Source organism: Labrus mixtus, chromosome 5 (genome assembly GCF_963584025.1).
Source record: "Labrus mixtus chromosome 5, fLabMix1.1, whole genome shotgun sequence".
Lineage (NCBI taxonomy): Eukaryota > Metazoa > Chordata > Actinopteri > Labriformes > Labridae > Labrus > Labrus mixtus.
In genome coordinates this window covers 24,963,599-24,985,684 of record NC_083616.1, presented here as the reverse complement: position 1 = coordinate 24,985,684, position 22,086 = coordinate 24,963,599, and the positions used below count along the sequence as shown (strand labels likewise).

General features: G+C 45.3%; 1 protein-coding gene across 1 annotated transcript in view; it reads right to left on the bottom strand.

The window, feature by feature from the left end:
• ptch1 (patched 1) overlaps positions 1 to 22,086 on the bottom strand; it is a 54,230-nt gene that overhangs the window by 4,211 nt on the left and 27,933 nt on the right. Inside the window, 11 exon segments of the mRNA XM_061038776.1 lie at positions 3,952 to 4,094; positions 4,236 to 4,373; positions 6,506 to 6,786; positions 8,722 to 8,905; positions 12,947 to 13,089; positions 14,363 to 14,672; positions 15,834 to 16,126; positions 16,129 to 16,514; positions 17,131 to 17,249; positions 20,409 to 20,534; positions 21,645 to 21,743. Of these exon segments, the coding sequence (XP_060894759.1) occupies positions 3,952 to 4,094; positions 4,236 to 4,373; positions 6,506 to 6,786; positions 8,722 to 8,905; positions 12,947 to 13,089; positions 14,363 to 14,672; positions 15,834 to 16,126; positions 16,129 to 16,514; positions 17,131 to 17,249; positions 20,409 to 20,534; positions 21,645 to 21,743 (2,222 nt within the window).

Here is a 22,086-nt window from a genome sequence, read left to right as displayed (position 1 = left end):
CAATTCATGACTAGGACCAAAATAGCTAAAGACAAAACACAGTCGCTGAGACCACCACAAGGAGACGAGAAGAGAAACAGAGTAGACGTAAAAACAAAGAAAATACCTGCGCAAACCACAGAGGTTTAGACATGGGTAGACATGTGCAAGATCAACCATAACACATGCCCAAAAGAATACTTCCACAAAGATGCCTGGCCACTCCCCAAACACACACTTACACACACACACACACACACACACACACACACACACACACACACACACACACACAAACCCCCCACAGACAGGCAGGCATGCACTGTGGTTTCGAGGAGCAAAACAGAAATGTACCTTATGTGATTCTAAGTCCTGCCAAAGAGAGTTAGTCTTTAAGAAGCCGCAGAGAGAAAAGAAAGGGGAAGCATAATTAGCCGGAGCTGGTTAATTCAAAGGCACGGGAGGAAAGGAAAGAAAAAAGAAGGGGGAAGGAGGGGGGGGGGGGGGGGGGGGGGGCAGTTATTGGGGGCGAGGGTACTCTCTCTTGGGTGTGTGGTGTATAAGCAAACATGGAGAAAACAAAGCAGTGAGGAATGTGAAGGAAGGAGGGGGGAGAGAGGGGGTAAGAGAGGGTAAAAAAAAAAAAAAAAAAAGGGGTGGATGAGAGGAGAGGCGGGTGAGGGGAACATTAGGGGGTGGGGGTGGGGGGGGGGGGGCACAAGAGGACAGGGGCCTCTCTCTCCTCTCCGGCTCTAAAAAGGAGAGAGGGAGAGGCAAACAAATGAAGTGAAGGGTATAGAATTTAAACAATTTAGTCTAGGAAGAAGAGAAGGGGACCCTCAGAGCGCCACCCCTCCGAGCTCGCTCCCTCTCTCTCTCTTTATTTCTTTCTCTCTCTTCTCTGCCTCACTTCTCTCTCCCTTTCCTTCCAGCTAAGCCCCTGTGAAATTCCCGGCCACTCCACAATCCCCTCGGCCTAATTAAATCTCCAATGTATCAGGTAAGACCCCCCAATCTCCTCTCTCTCTCTCTCTCTCTCTCTCTCTCTCTCTCTCTCTCTCTCTCTCTCTCTCTCTCTCTCTCTTCTCTCTCTCTCTCTCTCTCTCTCTCTCTCTCTCTCTCTCTCTCTCTCTCTCTCTCTCTCTCTCTCTCTCTCTCTCTCTCTCTCTCTCTCTCTCTCTCTCACCAATCCAGCTCTCTTCATTAGGGGAAGGCTTTCCTCCTCATTTGGTTCTCTGCAGTGGACGCTCTCAGGTTATCAGGACACACTGATGAAGCCCTTTGCCTGACTGTACACTGTGCTGTTTGTGTAAGTGTGTGTGTGTGTGTGTGTGTGTGTGTGTGTGTGTGTGTGTGTGTGGGGGGGGGGGGGGGGGGGGGGGGGGGGGGGGGGGTTAAGCATGCGCTAACTGAGGTGTAGATTTGCTGGTATGCTGTGCAGCTGTGCCGAGAATTGAATGCACATTCATAAATAATCTGTGTTAGTTGTGTGGCCTTAATGTGACAATACTGGTTCACTGTTTCTGACAATGGAACTGAACGGAAACAGACTCAATATTTTTAAAATGGCCACGTTTTTGATTGCGAACAACATGCAACAATGAGATCAGTTAAGTCGTTTTTTTTTTTGTTCCTATCCAGTGTTGTTGGTACACTGATGTGAGGTGTGGACATGACCACATGCTGTGATAGACCCACTGTCACAAGATGAGTCCATTTCAGGATGCTGGAAATAATCCCTCATTCAAAATGACAGGAAAGTGAATGCACCATCACTTTTTATTTCCCCCTAAAAATGAATTCACACAAGGTACCTGTCACCTTTTTGACCAATAGGAATACAGATTTCTTGGAGGGACAAAAATACATCATTGATCACAGATATGGGAACTGATCAAGTGAATCTTCAATAGAAATGAAAAAAATGCCTGTCTTCATGTCTCCATGACATGACTGAAAAATGTAATATAGAAAGATCAAAGGGAGGAACAAAATCCAGATATAAAGGAAGAAATCATACAGACACCTAGTACGAAGCCGTCTGCCCTCCAGAAAATGTATTTAAAAATGTAAGGAAGGCCTGCCCCTGAAATGTTCCAAAGTTGACTTGATATCAAAGCTACATGTAGGTGGAAGAGAACATATGGCTGAGCAGAAAAGAGCATGAGGCTGCTTAATTCTTCACAACAAAAGCATCGCCAGTGGCTCACCGGTAGTGGGATATAAACTTTATCACCTCAACCAACTCGAGTAATTCCTGCTCGAGTTTGCACATTAGCTCACCACGGCTTCAGGTGGGAATTTCACTAAGGGGGGCAAGCAGGAAAAGAAGTCTGGATAATATTGCGGTGAAAAAAATCTCCACTGTTTGAGTTCACACATGCAGCTCACCCCCCCAAAAAAATGTGGGACATTTTCAGAAGTTTTGTGCATGTGTGAATACAGCACAACATGCTCATAGGAGCTAGATCAACACAGCCACATGCACACACACAGACTCTTCTAACACAGTTTTTAAAGCCTAACCACACGTCCTTAGTCTACTTTTATTAGATTATCAAAACTGAAATAACCGTGTCATCACTGTGGTCAAAACACGCCAGGTGGGGTTAACGCCACGTCACCTTTGGGACACACGTACGAGCACACACATGGACGCGTGGAGCCCACATACCAGGCTGAGAATCCCACTGGGCTGTTTGGAGTGAAAACATTCACAGGGCTGACGGCGGGGGAAAGTCAGGGAAACATTTCTTTCAGCGCAAGCAGAAAAATACGAGCCGGGGCCTGTTGTTATTGCGCCGTCTTGGGCCGCAGCTTTGTTTGCTCAGACAACAGCAGAACCTTTAAATGGAGGCCCGAGACTGAGCCAGAAACCAGAGCACACCACTGGAGGTGCGGAGAGAAGGTCTTTAGGCCTCCCTGTGTTTGTGTGTGTGTGTGAGTGTGTCTCTGTGAGTGTGTTGCTGTGTGTTCTCTCACTGGAAGGCACGCCATCATTGACCCCCATGATTACAGGGTCAGGGTGCAGGGGTGTGTGTGTGTTAGGGGGACTATGTGTGATAGTGTGATTGTGCATGCATGAGCGCAGACCTTTGCACATGACAGAGTGTGTGTGCTCACCGATCACATGGACTTGAGTGCTCCCTTTTCTTAAAGGAGCAGGTCAGCTAAATCACACCGCTACCTCATCTACTTTAAATTATTCACTGAGCTCACTGGAAACTTCTCATAACACCGAAGGCTTGAGAATGCACAGAATCATTCCTTTTACTCCCTTGTAGAGCGACTACGCGCTACTTTTCGGTCTGACGCTTGTAAGAGTGCGCAGAGCTCCCCACAGAGTCTGCTTTAATTTCCACTTCTCCTGTCTTTCTGCAATTGTCCTTCTTGCCCTGCCACCTGGATACTCCTTCCCATGCTTGTAAACGTCTAGCGAGGGCAGTTAAACTAGCTGAAGGAGAAGACTTCTCTGCTCTCTCTTTCTTCCCCCTCACTCTTTCACTTTGTACCCTCGACTTCCCTCCTCGTCTTTGTTCTCCTGACCTTCAACTTTCCATCCTTCCTCTGGTTCCCCCCGCCCCCTAAAAATGTCCGGCATGAGAAACACAGAGGCAGAGGAGAGAGAGAGAGAGAGATGAAAGAAAATACATAACGGATAGGAGGGTGGAGAGAGAAAAGGGTTCTTGTTTGTGAAGATTCTTCTCCGAGAAATGTGCGGACCCTGTCGGAAAGGGGGATGAGGTTTACAGAGAGGGAACACGAGAGGGAGATGTGGGTGGAAGACGAGAGAGAGCTTTCATGCATGGCTGGTGTCTCAGGTAGATTCCTGTGTGACATACAGGTTGAGGCATGGTCTCAACGGTCCACTGACACGACACAGAAACCACAGCTTAACCTCTGCTAGAGGTGCAGTCCTGTGAGCTTTTGGAGTTAACTAGAGGGATGTGATTTGATTTTTTTTTAACTCACCTGACGATAAAGTCGAACTCAGACCCAGCAAGCATGAGGACGCCTAGTAATGTGGAAAAGGCTCCATCGAGCACCGGAGCAAACATGTGCTCCAACGCCAGCACGGCCCGCTTGTGACGATCCCCTATGGCTGTCAGGAACGCCTACAACACACACAGAGAAATAGTTAATGTCTCTTTTTTAAGGGGACTTATCAAGAGCTTTCACGATATATCAGTCGTTATTCTTTGGAGATGAATTCTTGTGCCAACAGGCCAGATTATTTCTTGGGTTTGTGTGCCTACCAGGGCCACATGGACGGTGAACTCCACTCCAATGCCGACGGAGGCGATGAGGATGACCACAGGCACGGCGCTCAGCTTGATTCCCATCAGCCCCATGAAGCCAAACAGCTCCACAGTCATGAGAGAAAGCACCAATACCTGAGGGAAGAGAAGGAGCGTTAGTTCAAATACATGAAGAATCCTTTTTATGGGTTTTCTCCAATAAGGGGCCAGAAAGAAAAAGGCTGAATAAAGTCACATCCAGGATCAGGAGTGGGACAAAATATCAGTACGGCAAAATATTGAACTCTCGTGAGATACTTTAATCTTATTGTATCTGAAAAAACAGCTTTAGCTTTTGCCTAAAAAAGGAGACATAACTGTAATTCTAATATTATATCTATTTTTTTCTAATAAGAAGTTAAAGTTGATTTGTTCGAACAAATCTCTACAATCACTTTTTGTCCTCAAATACTCTGAAACTTGGGCTTGAAGTGGTCTGTGATGGTCTTTCATGTCACTAATGTGTCTACATACAGTGCAGTGCATCCAAAGTGTTCAGAAATGAACAATAAAGCTTGTATTATAAAACATGTTTCCCAGGTGACTGATCTAAAAACATAACAATGTGCTCTTCAGTTGACTCGAAATGTGCACAAGACGGATCAGAGAAATAATACCTGAGGATATGTGTCAGAATCCCTATTTTACTGCTGTGTTAAGTGGGAACCATCAATCTGGATGGAACATGTGTGTCTTGGTGTGTGTGTATGGGTGTGTGTGTGTGTGTGTGTGTGTGTGTGTGTGTGTGTGTGTGTGTGTGTGTGTGGGTTTGCACAGTGAGACAGGAGCTGAGAGTAAATGCCATTATCAGCTGACAGGTGTCAGGTTACATGGGGCCCAAAATCCTTTGAAGACGGCTGAGGTGGGCAGGGGGAATGTGTATGTGTTCATATGCAATGTACAGAGTGTGTGTGTTTGTGTGTGTGTGTGTGTGTGTGTGTGTGTGTGTGTGTGTCAAAGAGGGAGTAATTGTGCATGCTGTCTGTCTCTGTTAAGCTTTTACACAAGAGCATCTCGGGTGATGTGATTAAAATTGGAAGGATGAATTGACGAAACAGTTTTCAGGGAATTAAACTAAAACTAAACTTTTGAGATCTTTGTTTTTCAGGAGGGCAAATTTCGAAGTGTGTAACTATTATTTCTCCTTTAGGTTGTTGTTAGTTCCACAGTTGAACAAAATACCAACAGGAATAACGGATAGCAAGCAACACCAGATCACAAATGACTACGCTCTGAACAACAGTCAACATCAAGTGCATTAGAAACATCTTTATTATTCCAAACGAGGGACACAAGGTTTAATAAGTCCGTCTATGTGGTTAAGATGGATTTCAATGCAAATAGCTGAGCGGGTTTGAAAGGACTTAAGGTTGAAGGTTTGACATTTTAGGGCTGGCGGTGGTCTAGTCTTGGACAGAACGAGCGGTTAAACTTGACGCCTCTCCATAACTTGTCTTTTGATCTTGCTAGTAAAGCCTGAAGGATGAACACAGGGTCCCCTCCCCCTCTGTTTAAGAGCTCTGGTGGCCTGGCCACTGCCTGTCGTAAAATACAACCCACCAGAGAGAAAAACCAGAGCACTTAGTGGATGAGTTTCTGCGTGAATTATGTACCTGTGTGTTTACATATTCATGCTGTATGTGCGCAAGCATATACATGTCTGCTTAAGCGTGTGTGTAGAGTGTGCGTCTCTGTGTGTTTGTGTGAATGTGTGTATCCTGAGAAACCGCTCTTTTGAAAGGAATGGAAGAGGAGGAGTGTGGAAGATGGAAATAATATCAAACTTTTTTTTTTTTTTTTTTTTAATGGGTTTGGAGTGGGAGAGCAAGTTGCCTGGGCAACTATGTGTCCTCTCCCCATTTATTTCAGCACTGATGTCTGGGAGTGTTGGACTAGACTAAACAGACTGGGCCTGACAAAACAGCATAAGATAAACACTGGTGACTGGGGCTACAATAACACACAGCAGCCCCTCTCTCTCCCTTCTCTGACTCTCTTTTCTCTGAGACGCCTTGTGGACCACACAGAAAAAGCAACAGGAAGGAGGAGAGCAGGGAAAGAACTATGTTATAATTAAAATACCTATAAGTTGTTTTTTCTGCCTTTTCTTTGTTATTTGGATGTGGAGGTGTATTACACATATAAACACATATAGGTCTGTTTCTCTTGACATTATCACCCCTATATGTGCCGTACTGTGTCTGTTTGTTTTTTACTCCAATACTCACAATGATGCCAGCGGTCCACGGGTTGAGCAGGAAGAGGGCACAGACGAGGAAGGTGCAGGCGAGCACGACACTGATGGACAGCAGGAGCCAGTGGCGCAGACTAACATACTGCTCCCAGAAGAGGAAAGGGTAGCCGTTTGGGTAGGAGGGCAATCCCTGTCGGCTGTAGTTGCTGCAGATAGCCCGCACACTCTCGATGGCCTCCACAAACTGCGGCGTCTCCCGGAGCCCGTTGAGGTAGAAGGGGAACTGTGCGTATTCGATGGGCTCAGCTGCCGGGACTGGAGGGAGAGACGATGAAAGAAAAGTTTAATATGTGCAAAGTGTGGGGGGGGGGGGGGGGGGGAGACAATTCAAGCTGTAGTTTCTACATTATTATCTTTATACGAGCAGCGGCAGCGACTGATAAATGATTTGCACTTTGAGGTCATGACAGCAGCCTGCAAGATGAAAACATTTGAATTCAGAGAAACAGATTGCAAAAAAAGGAACAACGTGGAGTTAATCAGATACATCGACAAAGGCAACGATGACATCTGCAGATGATATTTGTCTGCTCTGATTAACTAACATTAGGCTCTGATCATTTCGCCTATCTGCAGAAATCATTTTAGCCTCTCCAGCCAAACCACCAATATCAAGGCACTGCCTCCCTAATTCAACTTTGTTCCAAGACCGGCTACATCTGTGCTCGAGAGTGTGTGCGTGCATGTGTGTGTGTGTGTGTGTGTGTGTGTGTGTGTGTGTGTGTGTGTGTGTGTGTGTGTGTGTGTGTGTGTGTGTGTGGTAAGGGGTGGGCGGAGCAGTGTGAAACAGAGCTCCATTGACTCCAGCCCAGCCAGCCTGTGGCCCAGCCTGCCTAATGAGGGCCTATCAGTTCCAGACACAGCAGAGTGTCAGAGCTAACGTTGATTCACGGTAATTACAATGTCAGAATCACCGCCATTACCACACCCTAAACTTAGCAACTGCCATATAAAGCATAATATAGATTCATAAACACGCGTACCTGCCTGTCACTATGCTGTGAAGTCACTTTTGCTGCTGACAAAACAGTGTTTTCATTCAGTTTTCAGCCTTCTATGTAATTACCAACACATTGATGCACATGGCGGATCTAAACATTTCCAGCTCCATCATTTTAAACATGACATCCTCTTGCTTTACGTGTATATATTCCACGCTGCCATCGGGGGTCAGACGGGAGCACTTGCTAACATGGTTGGCCCATTATAATCTCAACTATAAATTTCCATTAGAACACAAGTTGGCTTTTGGCCAACACGGATCTGCTCCGGGGGGCTCCTGCACAGCCAAGCACTTCACGCTGCTTATCCAATCATATTCCCTCCCCCTCCATAAAGGACTTCCTGCTTGTTATCCAATTGTGCTTCCCACCCAGACCCAAGTCGCTTCTCGTTATCCAATCATTTTCCTCCCCCGTGGAGCACTTCCGGACTTGCACCAAATCACAGGCTAGAATCAAACAACAACATGACTGTACTTTATATGTTAGTAACAGTCTGTGTGTGTGGTAGGGAAACGAGAACAGGGTGTGTGTAGTGTTTGGGGTCACTGGGTTTTAATAATGTGTGTGTGTGCGTGTGTGTGTGTGTGTGTGTGTGTGTGTGTGTGTGTGTGTGTGTGTGTGTGTGTGTGTGTGTGTGTGTGTGTGTAATGCAAGGGCCCCATGGTAGCCAGGATTATAGCATTCACCACAGGCACCATTAGAAGAACCACAGTGAGCTGTGTTTTGGTCCTCAGCCTTGCAACCTGAGCTCGCACACACACTAATGTGCGCACACACACTCACACTCACACACACACACACACACACACACACACACACACACACCGCTGCGGTACAGTAAAGTCTACTACCTCACTTAAAGCTAAGAGGCAGACGAGGAGCAATAACTCAGACCACAAGAGGTAAACACTGCTCACATGCAGCAGATGTCTTATGGAGCCCAGACCAACGAGCCCCACAAAAAATTGGCTTAAAATGTCAGTATGAAAAGTTTCACTTAGTAAATGCAATTAGTTCAAATGTACCGTGTACCAGGTAAGAACTTCCACAAACTTAGCTTCAATTGTTGGAACAAATGATATGAATTCCTTCCTTGTGTTGCAGAAAAAAAAACGTCATTCCATTACACTTTAAGGCTTCCTTTTAATTTGAGCACATTTTCTGGACATATTGCACGCCGACTTACTGCTGAGGCGTGTCTCGGGCATAGAGTCGGTACGGTCATGGAGCCACTCAGGAGGGTGTGGGCGGATGTTGGCCTGCGAGGCGGCGTAGGCCACAGGATCATTGCTGACCCAGGCGGTTAGGTAGATGTAGAAAGCCCCAGGGTTGATGATGCCGTCTGCGTCCACAAGCCTCTGACGAGTCAGCTACAAAACAGAGAAAAAAGACGAGTTAATGATGGAACCATGTTAACTAATGCAGACAGCTCTGGAAACATTAAGAGACCACTCCAAATTTGTCTTAAATCCGTACTATACACCCATGGAAGCCATTCTCTTTCAATGTCTGTTGAATCACGGCTACACCTGGTGATCATTTGACAAGCCACTGAACAAAGCCAAGAACCAACAGCAATGTGAAAGACTGGTGGAGGGTAAAGTATACATCAAAAAACACCAAAAAAGGTATTGTGGAAATGGGACGTGTTTAACTAAAACTTCCTTCAGGTGAGGCGACCACAGACATGCTTATTTATACACATGCATGATTGCAGGAGAACGGAGCAGCTTTCAAAATAAGAGTCAAATATTAGTCCCTCTCTCTCTCTTTCCGACCAAAGAAACATCAACAAGTAAAACAGTGGTCTTCTTTCTGAAAATTCCCGTATTCCTCATCACAGCTTCCCAGAATTATCATGCCACATTAAAACATGGAAAATGTCGAATCAGCTTCTCCCTTTACATACAGCAGATATTGGCCGGTCCAACTTCATGGCCCAACGTCCTGACCGCTCTGAATATATTTAAGAAGAAAGCCTGCAGCCCTTCTCTGTCTGGAAGCAGCTGCTGAGGAGGACGTGCCAAGTCTAAGTAACGTTAATGGTGGGATATATTAACATATATTAATAGTAGTTGTGTGAGACGAGCTCTAATCTGACAAGTTGGTGACTGTATTGCTGCTTAAATGCCAAGACTTTATTATGTCGTCTTAACTTTTTTGACAGCTGAGAAAAATGCCTTATTGGCAACATTAATGGATCCCGGTCGGCCACTTTGGTACATTTGAATACAGCCTGTCAGCCTGTTAGATTAAAGGGAAGTTGTCATGATCTCAGTGTCACATGTGACAACCTTTGTGATTCTTTTACGTTAACCAACTGCTGCCATTTGTAGGTTATACGTTGAGTGTAGGCCTACTCAGTGTTCCAGTCACATATCTGCAAAACAAATCACATTCTTCTTATGCTGCAATTGTTTTAATTGCTTAAATAAATTAGACATATTCCTGTGTACAATCAGCATGTGTTGCTTGTCAATGAAAGCATGGTGGAATGCTGATGCTAGCATTTAGCTTGAGCATTTCTCAAAGAGATGCTTCCACTGCTGTAAACAACCAATGTCAAACATAAACTAGCATAACATATCTTACCAGTAAATAAATATAACAACTACTTTGATAACGGCACCTTAGCTCTAATTTTCTTACACTGTAGTCACTTTCAGTAACTCTTAAAATGAGGAACTGGTTAAAAAAAAAAAAAAAATGGTAACTCTTTGTTAGCCTGTAGCTAAACTTCTGAAATCCATTTCTCAATTGCATTTTTTTGAGTCTGTGACATTATTTTTCCTCATTCCCATGAGCATCGTTCGTTGTGACTGCTGGTCAGTAGGTAGAAAAGAATGGCTGTCTCTCCGTCCAGTGTGGAAACAGAAGAGTGTAGCCTAGCATTGCTACCGCCTGAGAGGTAAAACCATTAATGTGCGCTGCCCTGCCACTCTCCCTTCAAGGAGCCATAAATCCCTCCTTCAGAGAGGCTGCCTGGCAGAGTTCTAGGGGTGAGGTCGGACTCACAGGGTTAGGTGGATGAAGAAAGGGTTAGGTTTTTTTTTTTCTGTGAAGGGTGGGGGTGGGGGGGGAGAAAAAAATTGCTTGAGTTAGCGTAACAATAAAAAAATTGGCTGGAGTCCCTGAGCGCGTCTGTGTGCAGTTAACCTGGTTGTTAACACTGAAGGAAATGCCACCCAGCAAATGGAGTAGAGCTATAAAAATAACACAACATCTGTACAAATGTTGCTCACACTTGCTTCTCCTGACCCCTACGGGTACCCAGAAGGCCTGGCGCCATAGACGGACCCTGCCCTGAGAAGAAAAGGGCCCTTGATAGCGTTAGCATGACTCTCTAGCACTTTCAAACATTCCCCCCTCCTCCTTTTTCTCCACACCCGCCTCCTTCTGTATTCATTCTCCAAAGCTTTATCTTTTTTTTCTCTTATTTTCAAACCCTGCACAGACACACACACACACACACACACACACACACACACACACACAACAAATACACACTCACACAGACCACTAGCCACCATATGACTCCCAGGCAGGGCCATAAGGAACGAATGGTCGCCCAGCACCGAGAGAAATGTTAACAGCAACAGATCAAAGGCAGAACACCTCTGCACAGATCCATGGAGTGGCATATCAAAATAAAACATCTAGCGCTGCAATTTGCCAGGGCTGGAAAAAGATCTGGTCCTCATTTTGAGTCACAAAAAACAGCTACTGCTGGAGGTCCACGCACAACAGACACAAAAGCAGAACACACACTCAAAACATACAAATGCACACACAGCGCTGCCTCAAAGAAACCACGTGTTTGAGCTCCTCTCACTGAAAGAGGACACAGCGGTGGAGCACAGAGGGAGGGAAAGGAAGGGAGGAGAGAGAAAGAGAGAGCAGGAGTAGTAGTGGAGCAGGAGAGACTGAGGGGGCAAGAAAGAGAGCCGGATTCCAGAGGATCTGGATTGAATTTAACAGCGGGATACGCAACAACTGTATGTCTTCAAGCTGTCACGGGAAGCCCAGGCATCTCTGCTGGCGGCCCCCACGCCTCACGGCAAATACCCTTCCCTCACAGGCACAGGAAATGATGTCACAGGGCCGCACACCAGGCTTACCTCTGCTTCCTGCTGGCTTGTGGAAAAGGATGGGAAGAATGCTATGTTGCAATGGGCCTCAACGGATAAGAGAAAGTGAAAAACAAAGAGCTAAAAGAGGAGGGGAAATGTTTTTTAGAAGTAGAAATACACTACTTGGAAATTGGCTCACATGTTAATTATATAAATAAACAAAAGACGCAGCTTAGCTTCTTGTCAAAGGTAATTATCCTGGAGGAAAATTAACTCAATTGTGTTTCGGATTTGCAGAAAAAATTGGCCAAGAATTTCAGATTTTTAATCTCCAGTTCCTTATCGTCTGTTTTCACCATCTCCTGCCAAGAAGTGGTGGTACTAAAAACAACATGTAATGCCCTATAAAACATTTACTCAACCCGAATATGCCCCCTCATTTCCCCCTGCTTCTCAATTCATTACAAGCTGTTTGGCATATTTCTGTGAGGAAAGAAAAACTTGATTTTGAAATTACACCATGTTGTTTGGATAAACTGCTTTTTTAGAACTTAGCTCCTCGCCTGATTGGCTTGTGTCGTTGTTGTTGGATACTGAACACCACCACAGTTCAACTCTGGAAACAAGACTCCATTCAACAGCTGAGCTGGAGTTTTCCAGGTGATTTAGATATCTACATTTGATGTTTACTCACTATAATTTAAACAGCTCAACCAATCACTGCACAGGGAGAATCATTAAAAACACAATCATAACTATGTCCCGATTATATATCGCCATTTTTCTTCACAGAGATGCCAACAATCTCAATTTATCAGATGTCAAAATGGGCAACAAATGTGCAAAGATGTCTTCATATTGGGTTATTCATACATTTCTTTCTGCAGTTTCAGTTCATTCTGACAACTTTGTCTTTGCGCTATGGAATCCAGGCTGATTATTGATGGACCTTATTTAATACCACAAACAGTGTCCAGCATCACTGACAATGCACCAATCTAAAAGTCTAAGGGGAAGTCGTCTCACTGTCAAAGCCCTGCATTCATTCACATCACACGACAGCAGAACTACCAAAAAGGGACAAATGGTTTAAATGAAGAGTTAATAGGTTTTTCAGAGGTCGTGTGCAGCCCCAGTGAGAGCTTTAAATTCCTGAGCTCGGTAAAGTCATCACAGAATGAAGATGGAGAAGGACACAGAGACGGAGAAAAGAGAAAAATACCAAGAGATTTTTATGGTATGCAGGACACTGCCCCAATTAAACTATCCAGTCTGTCAATCTGAAATTAAAGCACTTTCATCTCCAGGAACAACAGATTTAGGGGTTATTTTAGAACACACCAGGTTGAAGTTGATGGGCTTGTCCCTGCGTCCTGTCTGCACCAAAAGCTTGTACGCCAGGACGCCATCATCGGAGCCGTTCCTGTAGCTGTTGAGAGTGATGCGGCCGGCCTCCCAGTCCTTGTCGAAAGCCTGCTGGAGACCTGCAGGAAACCGCAACAAGACGGACCGGGTTAGGTTTTAAAAGCTTTCATGCCCTGTTATCTTCATTCCTCCTCTGCATTACACTTAAAGAAAAAGAGCCCAGTTCACGAGTACAACACAACAAAACACAGCCGCGCAACCCAACACTCACCCTGTAATAAGCATGATTGATTTAATATGATAACTTCTTCCATTCTTAACCACCAAACGAGGCTTCAAAAAGCTTCAAAAGTATGCTGCTTTTGATTCAAAGCGATCATTAGGGAATATATCAGTAACATGTGTCTCCCTTTTTCTATACTACTCTCTAATCCATATGTGTATGGACCCCCCCCCCCCCCACACACACACACACACGCACACGCACACACACACACACACAATTGGCTCTCCCCCACGGCCCATGCTGTCGTCCGTCTGTGGAAGATGTTGTTTTGGGTCTCGTTCCTTGGCCTGTCTGGCTCCAATTTGTCCTACCATTGCAGAGAGCAATATCAGACACAGTTTTCTCTCTCTCACTCTCTGTCTCACTCACCCACACACTCTCTGTGTGGTTTCCAGACGGCACACACACACACACTGTTTCTTGGTTAAAGGCAAGACAATGAGTGTGATTTCCTTGATGGAAGCGACTCCATTTTTACGGAAGTATCATTGATCAGTGGCACATCAGAGTTATTATGAGCTGTAACTGGATGATTATATAAACAGCTAAGCATCCTATTGTGAATCCTGCTATTCCACAACATTGTTTAAGGTCTAATAATATTAAAAAATCTGTGTTTTTTTGATATGCTAAATAGTTCAGATTCTCAAGAAGTACATTTCAAAAGAATTTCCAATTCTGCCCCAGTGTGAGTTCAACGAGTGTACGTGGGTTGCAGGTTGCAATGACAACTTCATTTACTGTTGTCTCTGCGGCCCACCACTTTGTCCTCCTCCGTTAACCCCACTTAATGTGGACACGAGTGATTTTAATCAAGACTTCTGTCACTGTTCATTTTACAGTTTCAACCCGCTTCTGAAGCTCTGCCAGACATCTTGATTCCTGCAGATTGATGTCAAAACACAGGAGACAAATATGATCTCAAAACAATGAATACCAGGTCCAAACTTCTTCTTGAGAAGTTGTTTTAAATAAAGTATTAATATTAAACTCATCTGTGACAGTATCAGGGTAGTATTTAAGTGCTCTTACACTGACTCTGTATAACATTGTTGAATTGATTAAATGTTTTTTTGGGTCTGTCGAGTTATTTGATTAAATTCTACCTTGCAGCCAATCCCTGAAGTAGCCCAGCCACATGCGGGGCAGCTGTCCGTTGTCCTCCTTCAGCACGTAGCGCACAGTGTGGAACCTCTGGTGGAGCTGGTGCAGCAGAGGCTGCTTCTGGGCGTATTCGGCCCGCTGCGTCACCACGTACATGTTGTAGAAGGAGAAGAACTTGAACTGGGCGCCGATGAAGTCGTACTCGCTGGTTTCTCTGGGCACGATGTCGGTCAGCTCCAGGCCGTCCCTCACCTGGGTGGTCCCGTACAAACTGACTCCCAGCAGGCAGAGGAAGAGCACAATCACAACCACCTGGAGGGCAGAGATAGGACTTCATCAATCAACTCACTGTGCAATGGGATTCAAGTTCACACGTTTCAAACAGCAGGAAGCAAGACGTTTAAAAGTCACAACAACAGATTGATTTAAAAATAACGAACACTGCAAACAGACCACATGATGATCTAACTTTGATGTTTCTTTCCTCGTTAGACTTTTGTTGTAGTTAAGTTGTGGGCCAATAATAAGAAAAGAAAGATGCAGGTTGTAATAAAACAGAATAGTCCTGTTAGTCATCAGGCGAGTATTGGTTTAAGGAATCATAGACAGAACATGAAGTAATCTGGTACACTGAGGAAACATTTTGTCAGTGTGATGACAAGACTTTCTAATAATATCAAGTACGGGCCACGCGATCATTTCAGTTCTGGGAGGCTTTCTGGAAGACAGGCCACCCACAGCACTGAGGTCAGACTGCGTGTGTGACTCAGATAGGACAGAACCGCAACCTCCACCCCACATTTCCTCTCACCATTCACTTCAGTGACTAATCCTCCCTTTCAAATTATCACCACGGTGAGTCAGCGCAAACGTTTTCCTTACCTCACACAGGAGCTTTTCCCCTTTTTTAATGAACTCTCTTTATGAACAACATAAAGTATATAAAAAAATTAACTTTTCACACATGCACTTCACAGTTCTGGAATTTTCCGGGATGGTATTGTATGTCACAACCAACACGGCCACATTTTTTTTTTTTTTTTTACATTCTGCCAGCCTCCTTGTTAAGTTTCCACAAGGTGAGATATTTTAACCCATGGACTGTCTAATATTCAAAATGTGTGTTTGTGTAGCCCCAGCTGTTTCTTGCTTTCACAACGCCATAAAGCAATGTGAAATCACAGACTGGGACACCAATATTACGACTTTTGGAATCAATATGCCAGTAAAAAGGCATAATGACAAAAAGGCTTTGTCCCGCCGCTGTTGGGGTGTCGCACTCTGAAAAGCTCTGTGACATCCGCAGCATCCTTTTATGAGGTCATGCTCTGCCTCCTGAAACCTTCCCATCCCACTGGGACATTTTCCCGCTGTGAGAGACGTGTGAGAGGGCAACTTTGGGAAACTTTAGCGGTAGGCTGTCTTTATTTGTTCAAGAGAACTTCAGGAATGTTTGAAAGAGGCTAAACTGACCTTGGTAGTGGGCTGCAGAAGGAACGGAGCGTAGTGTCTCTCAGCAAAAGATGCCAGTGTCCAGCGGGAACAGGGAGGCTCAAGGCAGCGCAGGCCCAGTGAGCCGTCCCCAAACTGGGATATGAGGTCCCGTGTAGAGCTGTTATTCTCCGGGATCTGTCCTGTGGATGAGGCCACGTCACCCTGAGGAGCCGAGCTGGCATTTGGAGCAGCCGGAGCAGGAACAGGATGATGATGGGAGAACGTGTCCGAACCCCGTGATCCCCCATTGCTCCCCATTCTCCCGCTGTTGTGTTGTTGAGATTGCCGTGGTTGCTGCCGCTGCTGCTCCTGCTCCCGCTTGCGTTGCTGCTGTAATAGTCGGCGTTCTGGTTGCCCCTGGCGGGAGCTGGGTTGATGGGCTGCACAGAGATCTGGGACCTGGGCTCGGCTGTGGTGTAGAAGGCCTGAGTGCGCGGGTCGTACTCGGTCCTGAGCTGCACCGTGGACTGCATGGTGATCTGGGTCTGCTGGGCAAAGCCGTGGCTGCTGTACGAGGGAGGGGGGCTGCTGTAGCTGGGCGGAGGCGTGCGGTAGGAGGGCGGAGGGGTGCGGTAGGATGGCGGAGGGCTGTAGCGGCTTGAATCTGCCCCATCCAGGTACGCGTGGGGCTCTATTTGGATCACACGGTTGGCACATGGGCTAAAGAGATGAATACACAGGAGGAAAAGTCAGAGAAATTATGGGATGTATCAGAGTTTGTGAAAAGGTTAAGCATTTTATTCAAAATTCAAATACAAAACATTTTAATGATTCATTTAGGGGTGATTTGTTTGGATTGGCTTGTAGATAAAATAAGGTGAAAAACTCAGTTTTTAAATAATTAACTTCTTTAAATCTTTTTGGTTTTTGAATCTGATGTTATTTTGAATTCTTTCGATCTCTCTGCCAACAGAATGAAATATGGAGCCGAGGCCCGTCAAGGGAATTTAATAGTATGTGTGCACATCTGTATGATTGTTGTGCCAAGAAGCATGCCCAGACCAGCAGACAGACTGGCAAAGTTTAATAAAGACTGTGACAGATAAACAAAACAAAAAATTTCAGTGAATCAACCGAGCAGCCAGAGGTAATCAGTAATTAGGTTTTGACTGGGGGGGGGGGGATTACAGTAAAGAGATGTCCGGAAGATAAGCACGCATTGAAGATCATTTTTAGATCAGAGAGAAACATGAAAGCTAAAAAGAGTTATTGAACCGTCACTTTCATCAGAAATAAAAGAGCGTCTTTGTGTGATAACAGCGTTGTGTGTGCACACCTGTAGAAGCAGCAGAAAATGTCGAAACGTCGGTCTTCTCGTCGGTAGAGGTCCATGCTGAGGATGGCGGGGAAGATGAGCAGCACCATAGCAAAGTTGAACACCACCACTACTGCAGCCTGCGTCGACACACACGGAGAACATGCCGTTATACACCGGGGGGGGGAGTTGTTTGGGCGCAGTTTGAACTGACTTGTTTGAAACAATACAGAAGCAAAGGAAGAGAAAGCAGATGGCTTTAAGTGTTGAAGCGTCTGTTTGGATAAAGTCTGACGCAACAGGTGTTTCACAACAAGGTCGTTACAAAAGATTCAAATCCAGCGGGAACAAACAAAACAGATACAAATCAGACTAAAAGTTTTATTCAAGACAAACTTAAAAAATGTGATTAAAACCAAAAAATGTCCATATCAATATTTCTGCATCTCTATCAATGTCCTTCAAATGTAAAAATATTCCAAGGATGTCGTATGACCTCAAAGAATGAACGTCTGTATAAACAAACAAATCTTAAAATAACACAATTAGAAATGTCTGCGCCAAGAAAAACTTTCCTTTCAACACTTTCTTAATTTCCTCCAAGACAAAAACACGAAGAGTAAAGAGAAAAGTGACAGACATGTGTGTGCGTTTGCTTGTGTGTGTGTGTGTGTGTGTCTGCGTATGTGTGAGTAATAGAAGCCAGTACAGTGTTGTGGTTAAGTATTTGAAGGTGCACTGCAGCAGAGGGTGGGGGTTGGGGTTAGGTTGGGGCCCTTCCCAGAGTACAATCTGGATCTTGCGTAGTTGCCAGACCACTACACACACACACACACACACACACACACACACACACACACACACACACACACACACACACACACACACACACACACACACACACACAGGCTCATTTATACACACAATCCGGTGTGTGTGCCAGACCACCCAAGGAGCCGGAGGCCCGCGGGGCCTGAGGTGATGAGCAGGCACCGCGGCTGTACAGACAACACACACAAAAATGCACACACACACACACACACACACACACACACACACACAAGTACGTATCTCCTGGCAGTTAAAAAAAAAAACCCTCTACAGCCTCCTACTTAAACCACACCTTAACACCAACCAGACACACACACACACACAGAACATCCTCGCCCTCCCTCATTCTTCAGCACAACACTCACTCAACAAGAGAGAAATAAAGTGAGAGAAGAAGAGACGCAGATTAGACAGAAACCTCTGAAAGCAGAGGAGAACAATTCATTCTCAATTGGCTCACTAACGTCCAGACGGATACAGTTTGACTACACAGACACACACACACACACACACACACACACACACAAAGAGCGACCGTGAGTTGACCCCAGAGTGGGAAGATTTATCCTCACATCTGTCCTCGGTGCGTGAATGTGTGTGTTCCCGTGTTGTTATCTGGAAGAAAAAACCCCCCCTTTTTTTTTTTTTTTGTCCGTACTGATGGAAGGAAGTGAACGGGAGAAATTGACAGAGAAAAGAGAGAGAGAGAGAGATGAATCCAAGGAGGGGTCATTCACAGGAAATGCTGATAAAGACACACACACACACACACACACACACACACACACTTCTACTGACACACATCACTGCACGCATGAGTACCACTGATTGCAGTAGTGATGGGCGTGTGTGTGTGTGTGTGTTCCATCATGAAAGATGGGTATCAGCATGAATGTCTGCCTCGCTGCAAGTCTGCCCTCCACCAGTCACAAAACCACAAGTATAAACTATGCATGCTATGCGCACGTGTGTGTGTGTGTGTGTGTGTGTGCGTTTTACTCGTTCGTGTGTGTCCGCGCCTGAGTGTATGTGTGCGTATAAAACGAGGCCGCATGGATTAGACCCATGGGGTAAATGGATCATGTTTGACAGACTCGCTGTACTAAAGCCATCTATCCACACATGCTAATATTGTACTCACTGTGGCGACATCTTGCCTCACTATGTGTGTGTGTGTGTGTGTGTGTGTGTGTGTGTGTGTGTGTGTCTGTGAGAGAGCGAGCCAAAGACAGAGCTAAGAAAGCGGAGGATTTAACCACAGGAGTGTACACAGTGCCCTCGCTCACTTACATCACTGAAAATAATGACCAACTTTGCATTAGACATTATTTAGTTTTCAAGCCACTCTTCCTTAAACCCCCCCCAAAAAAAGGCAAAGCTTCAGCCTAAATACAGAAGCTTTATTCTGCTCCTGTCTTCTGTGAACAGCGTGTATCCTTCTGATTGGCAGAGCATTTGTATGATTAACAATTGAGTGCTTATTTGAAGGCTTTTTGTCCCACTGACAGACGTCTCATTCTGTCCCAGTTTTCGCTCTTCTGGTGACGTCTGTAATTACTGACAGATGTTAGAGAAGTCAGAGCTCCCCTCTAGATCCCCCAACCTTTACACACGCACACACACACACACACGCACACACACGATTAAGACACAAGCACACACACACACACACACACACACACACACACACACACACACACACACACACACACACACACACACTACAGAAAAAAAACCACACAAACAGCTAGACTATTGCTTTTTAAACCTCCCACACAGATGCTACAACTCTTACACTCACACATACACACAAGTTTGAGGATATGCTATTACACACACACACACACACACACACACACACACACACACACACACACACACACAGAGGGTTTCAGTTACATAGACATCGGCCACAATCTGGACAGACGACGGGCCCACCACTAAACAGCCTCTCAAAGAGGAAAGGAGAGGGCTGGATGGATTTAACAAAACACACACTCCTCCTCACACATGCACACACACACATACACGTGCACACACACACACACACACACATGCACTACACACACTTTCAGTTTGATGAATGAAATCAATAAAACAACTGTCTGGAGAAATCTGGAGCCAATGAAGACTGGAACAAGACTATTAGCAGAGAGAGGCCCCACACGACTGAAGTCTCTCTCCCTTTCTCCTGAACACACACACACACACACACACACACACACACACACACACACACACACACACACACACACACACACACACACACACACACACACACACACACACACACACACACACACACACACACACACACACACACACACACACACACACACACACACACACACACACACACACACACACACACACACACACACACACACACACACACACACACACACACACACACACACACACACACACTGAAACACACACACACACACACCAGCACTGCTGTGGCGTACCTGTAGAGAAAAAGCTCTGAGCGCCGGGATGGGGATGAGGGCTGCCATGAAGAATGCTGTGACGTTACTGATGGAGGTGAGAGCCACGCTTGCCCCCGTCCTCTTAAGACACTCGCCCGTACGGTCCTGAGAGAGAGAGAGAGAGAGAGAGAGAGAGAGAGAGAGAGAGAGATGAAAGGCAAAGCAATGAAACTCATCTCTTTTGATCCGATCCTTGCCAAAGGCGAACATGTAATACTTGAGATGACGTACAATTATCCTAATACTGATATGAGTGACAGTGATTGCAATGTTTCTTTAAGCCCTGAAGTGCTCAACGCTAATCCACCTGGGCGTGTCTTTCTTTCTGTGCGAACATTGGAGGTAAGAGAAGAAAAAAATAAATAAAAGAACATAATGACACACCGCTCTTTAAAATAAAAGGCATTTTCAGTCAAATGATGACTGCAGAGGAGAGATAAGCCTGCTCGGAGGTTTGGCGGCACTTGTGTGAAGATCCGAGGACGTGCAGGACCACACAGGGAGTGTTTTGAGGCGTGTTCATCTTTGTGTGTGTGTGTGTGTGTGTGTTTGTATGTGTGTGTGTGTCTCAGACGGGAGGGATCAGGTTCAGCTCTGTTTAGTTTTCATCTCAGCCACACAAAGGAAGCTGGGGGATGAGGGACACATAGAGCACGGGGAAGGAAGCAGAGGGAAAACAACAACAAGCAAATACATGCTGGTGTTTTCCCCACGTCTGGAGGTGGAAAGTTATCCCGCTCCACAGAAACACACACACACACACACACACACACACACACATACACATGAGGTTGCAGAAATATACTCTTCTAAACTTTTCTAAGCTTTGGTTTCAAGTTGGGGTTTTTTTTGTAATAAATTCTCTCTGCACCTTGAGCTATATTGTGAGATGCAAAATACATCTTTTAAACTTATTTTTATGAAATTCCAGCAAAAAGTACGGCAACAGAAACGCATAACAAGGAAAAAAAAGGACATTAAAATGTAAACAGGCGGAAAAAAAAAAGTCTGCAGTGGCTGGCGTAATGTTTTTCAAAGGGAACATATTTATCATGGAGCGCTGCTTAGATAAGCGGGCTGAGTGTGTGTGTGGCACAGGGGTTGTTTGATGCCACATCACAGGCACAGACAGGCTTTCACACATTCCTCTAAGGAGCAGATAAGACGGCAGAGGGGCAGAAATGGGGGGGGGGGGGGGAAGGATCCCCTTCTCACCTCGAAGGGGATCCTCTTGTTCTGTCCGGTTTCACTGAAGGCATGAGCGAGGAGGAAGACATCATCCACTCCAACGCCCAGAGCCAGGAAGGGTAACACCTGTTTGCACACAAACACAAACACACACATTTTCACTCTCAATGAGCATACTGTATATCATACTGAACACATTCTTCTTTACAGATGGTTTGACAAAAGAATTTCCATTCCCTGTATCGTTTCTGAAACCTGATTTCATATACAGTATCAGCTGTTCCTGCTGCGATAAAAAAAAGACGTTTTTTGGGTGAAATAAGCTGATGTTTTCGAGGAAAAAAACTTCGACAGAGCGACATCAAATTTCTTTCTTGATTGATTGATAACGGTGTCAGGCGGATTCTGTGATTTAATAATTGACTGGTGTTAAGTTGGGCATACACAGTGCGGTTTCAGGCTGATTTTG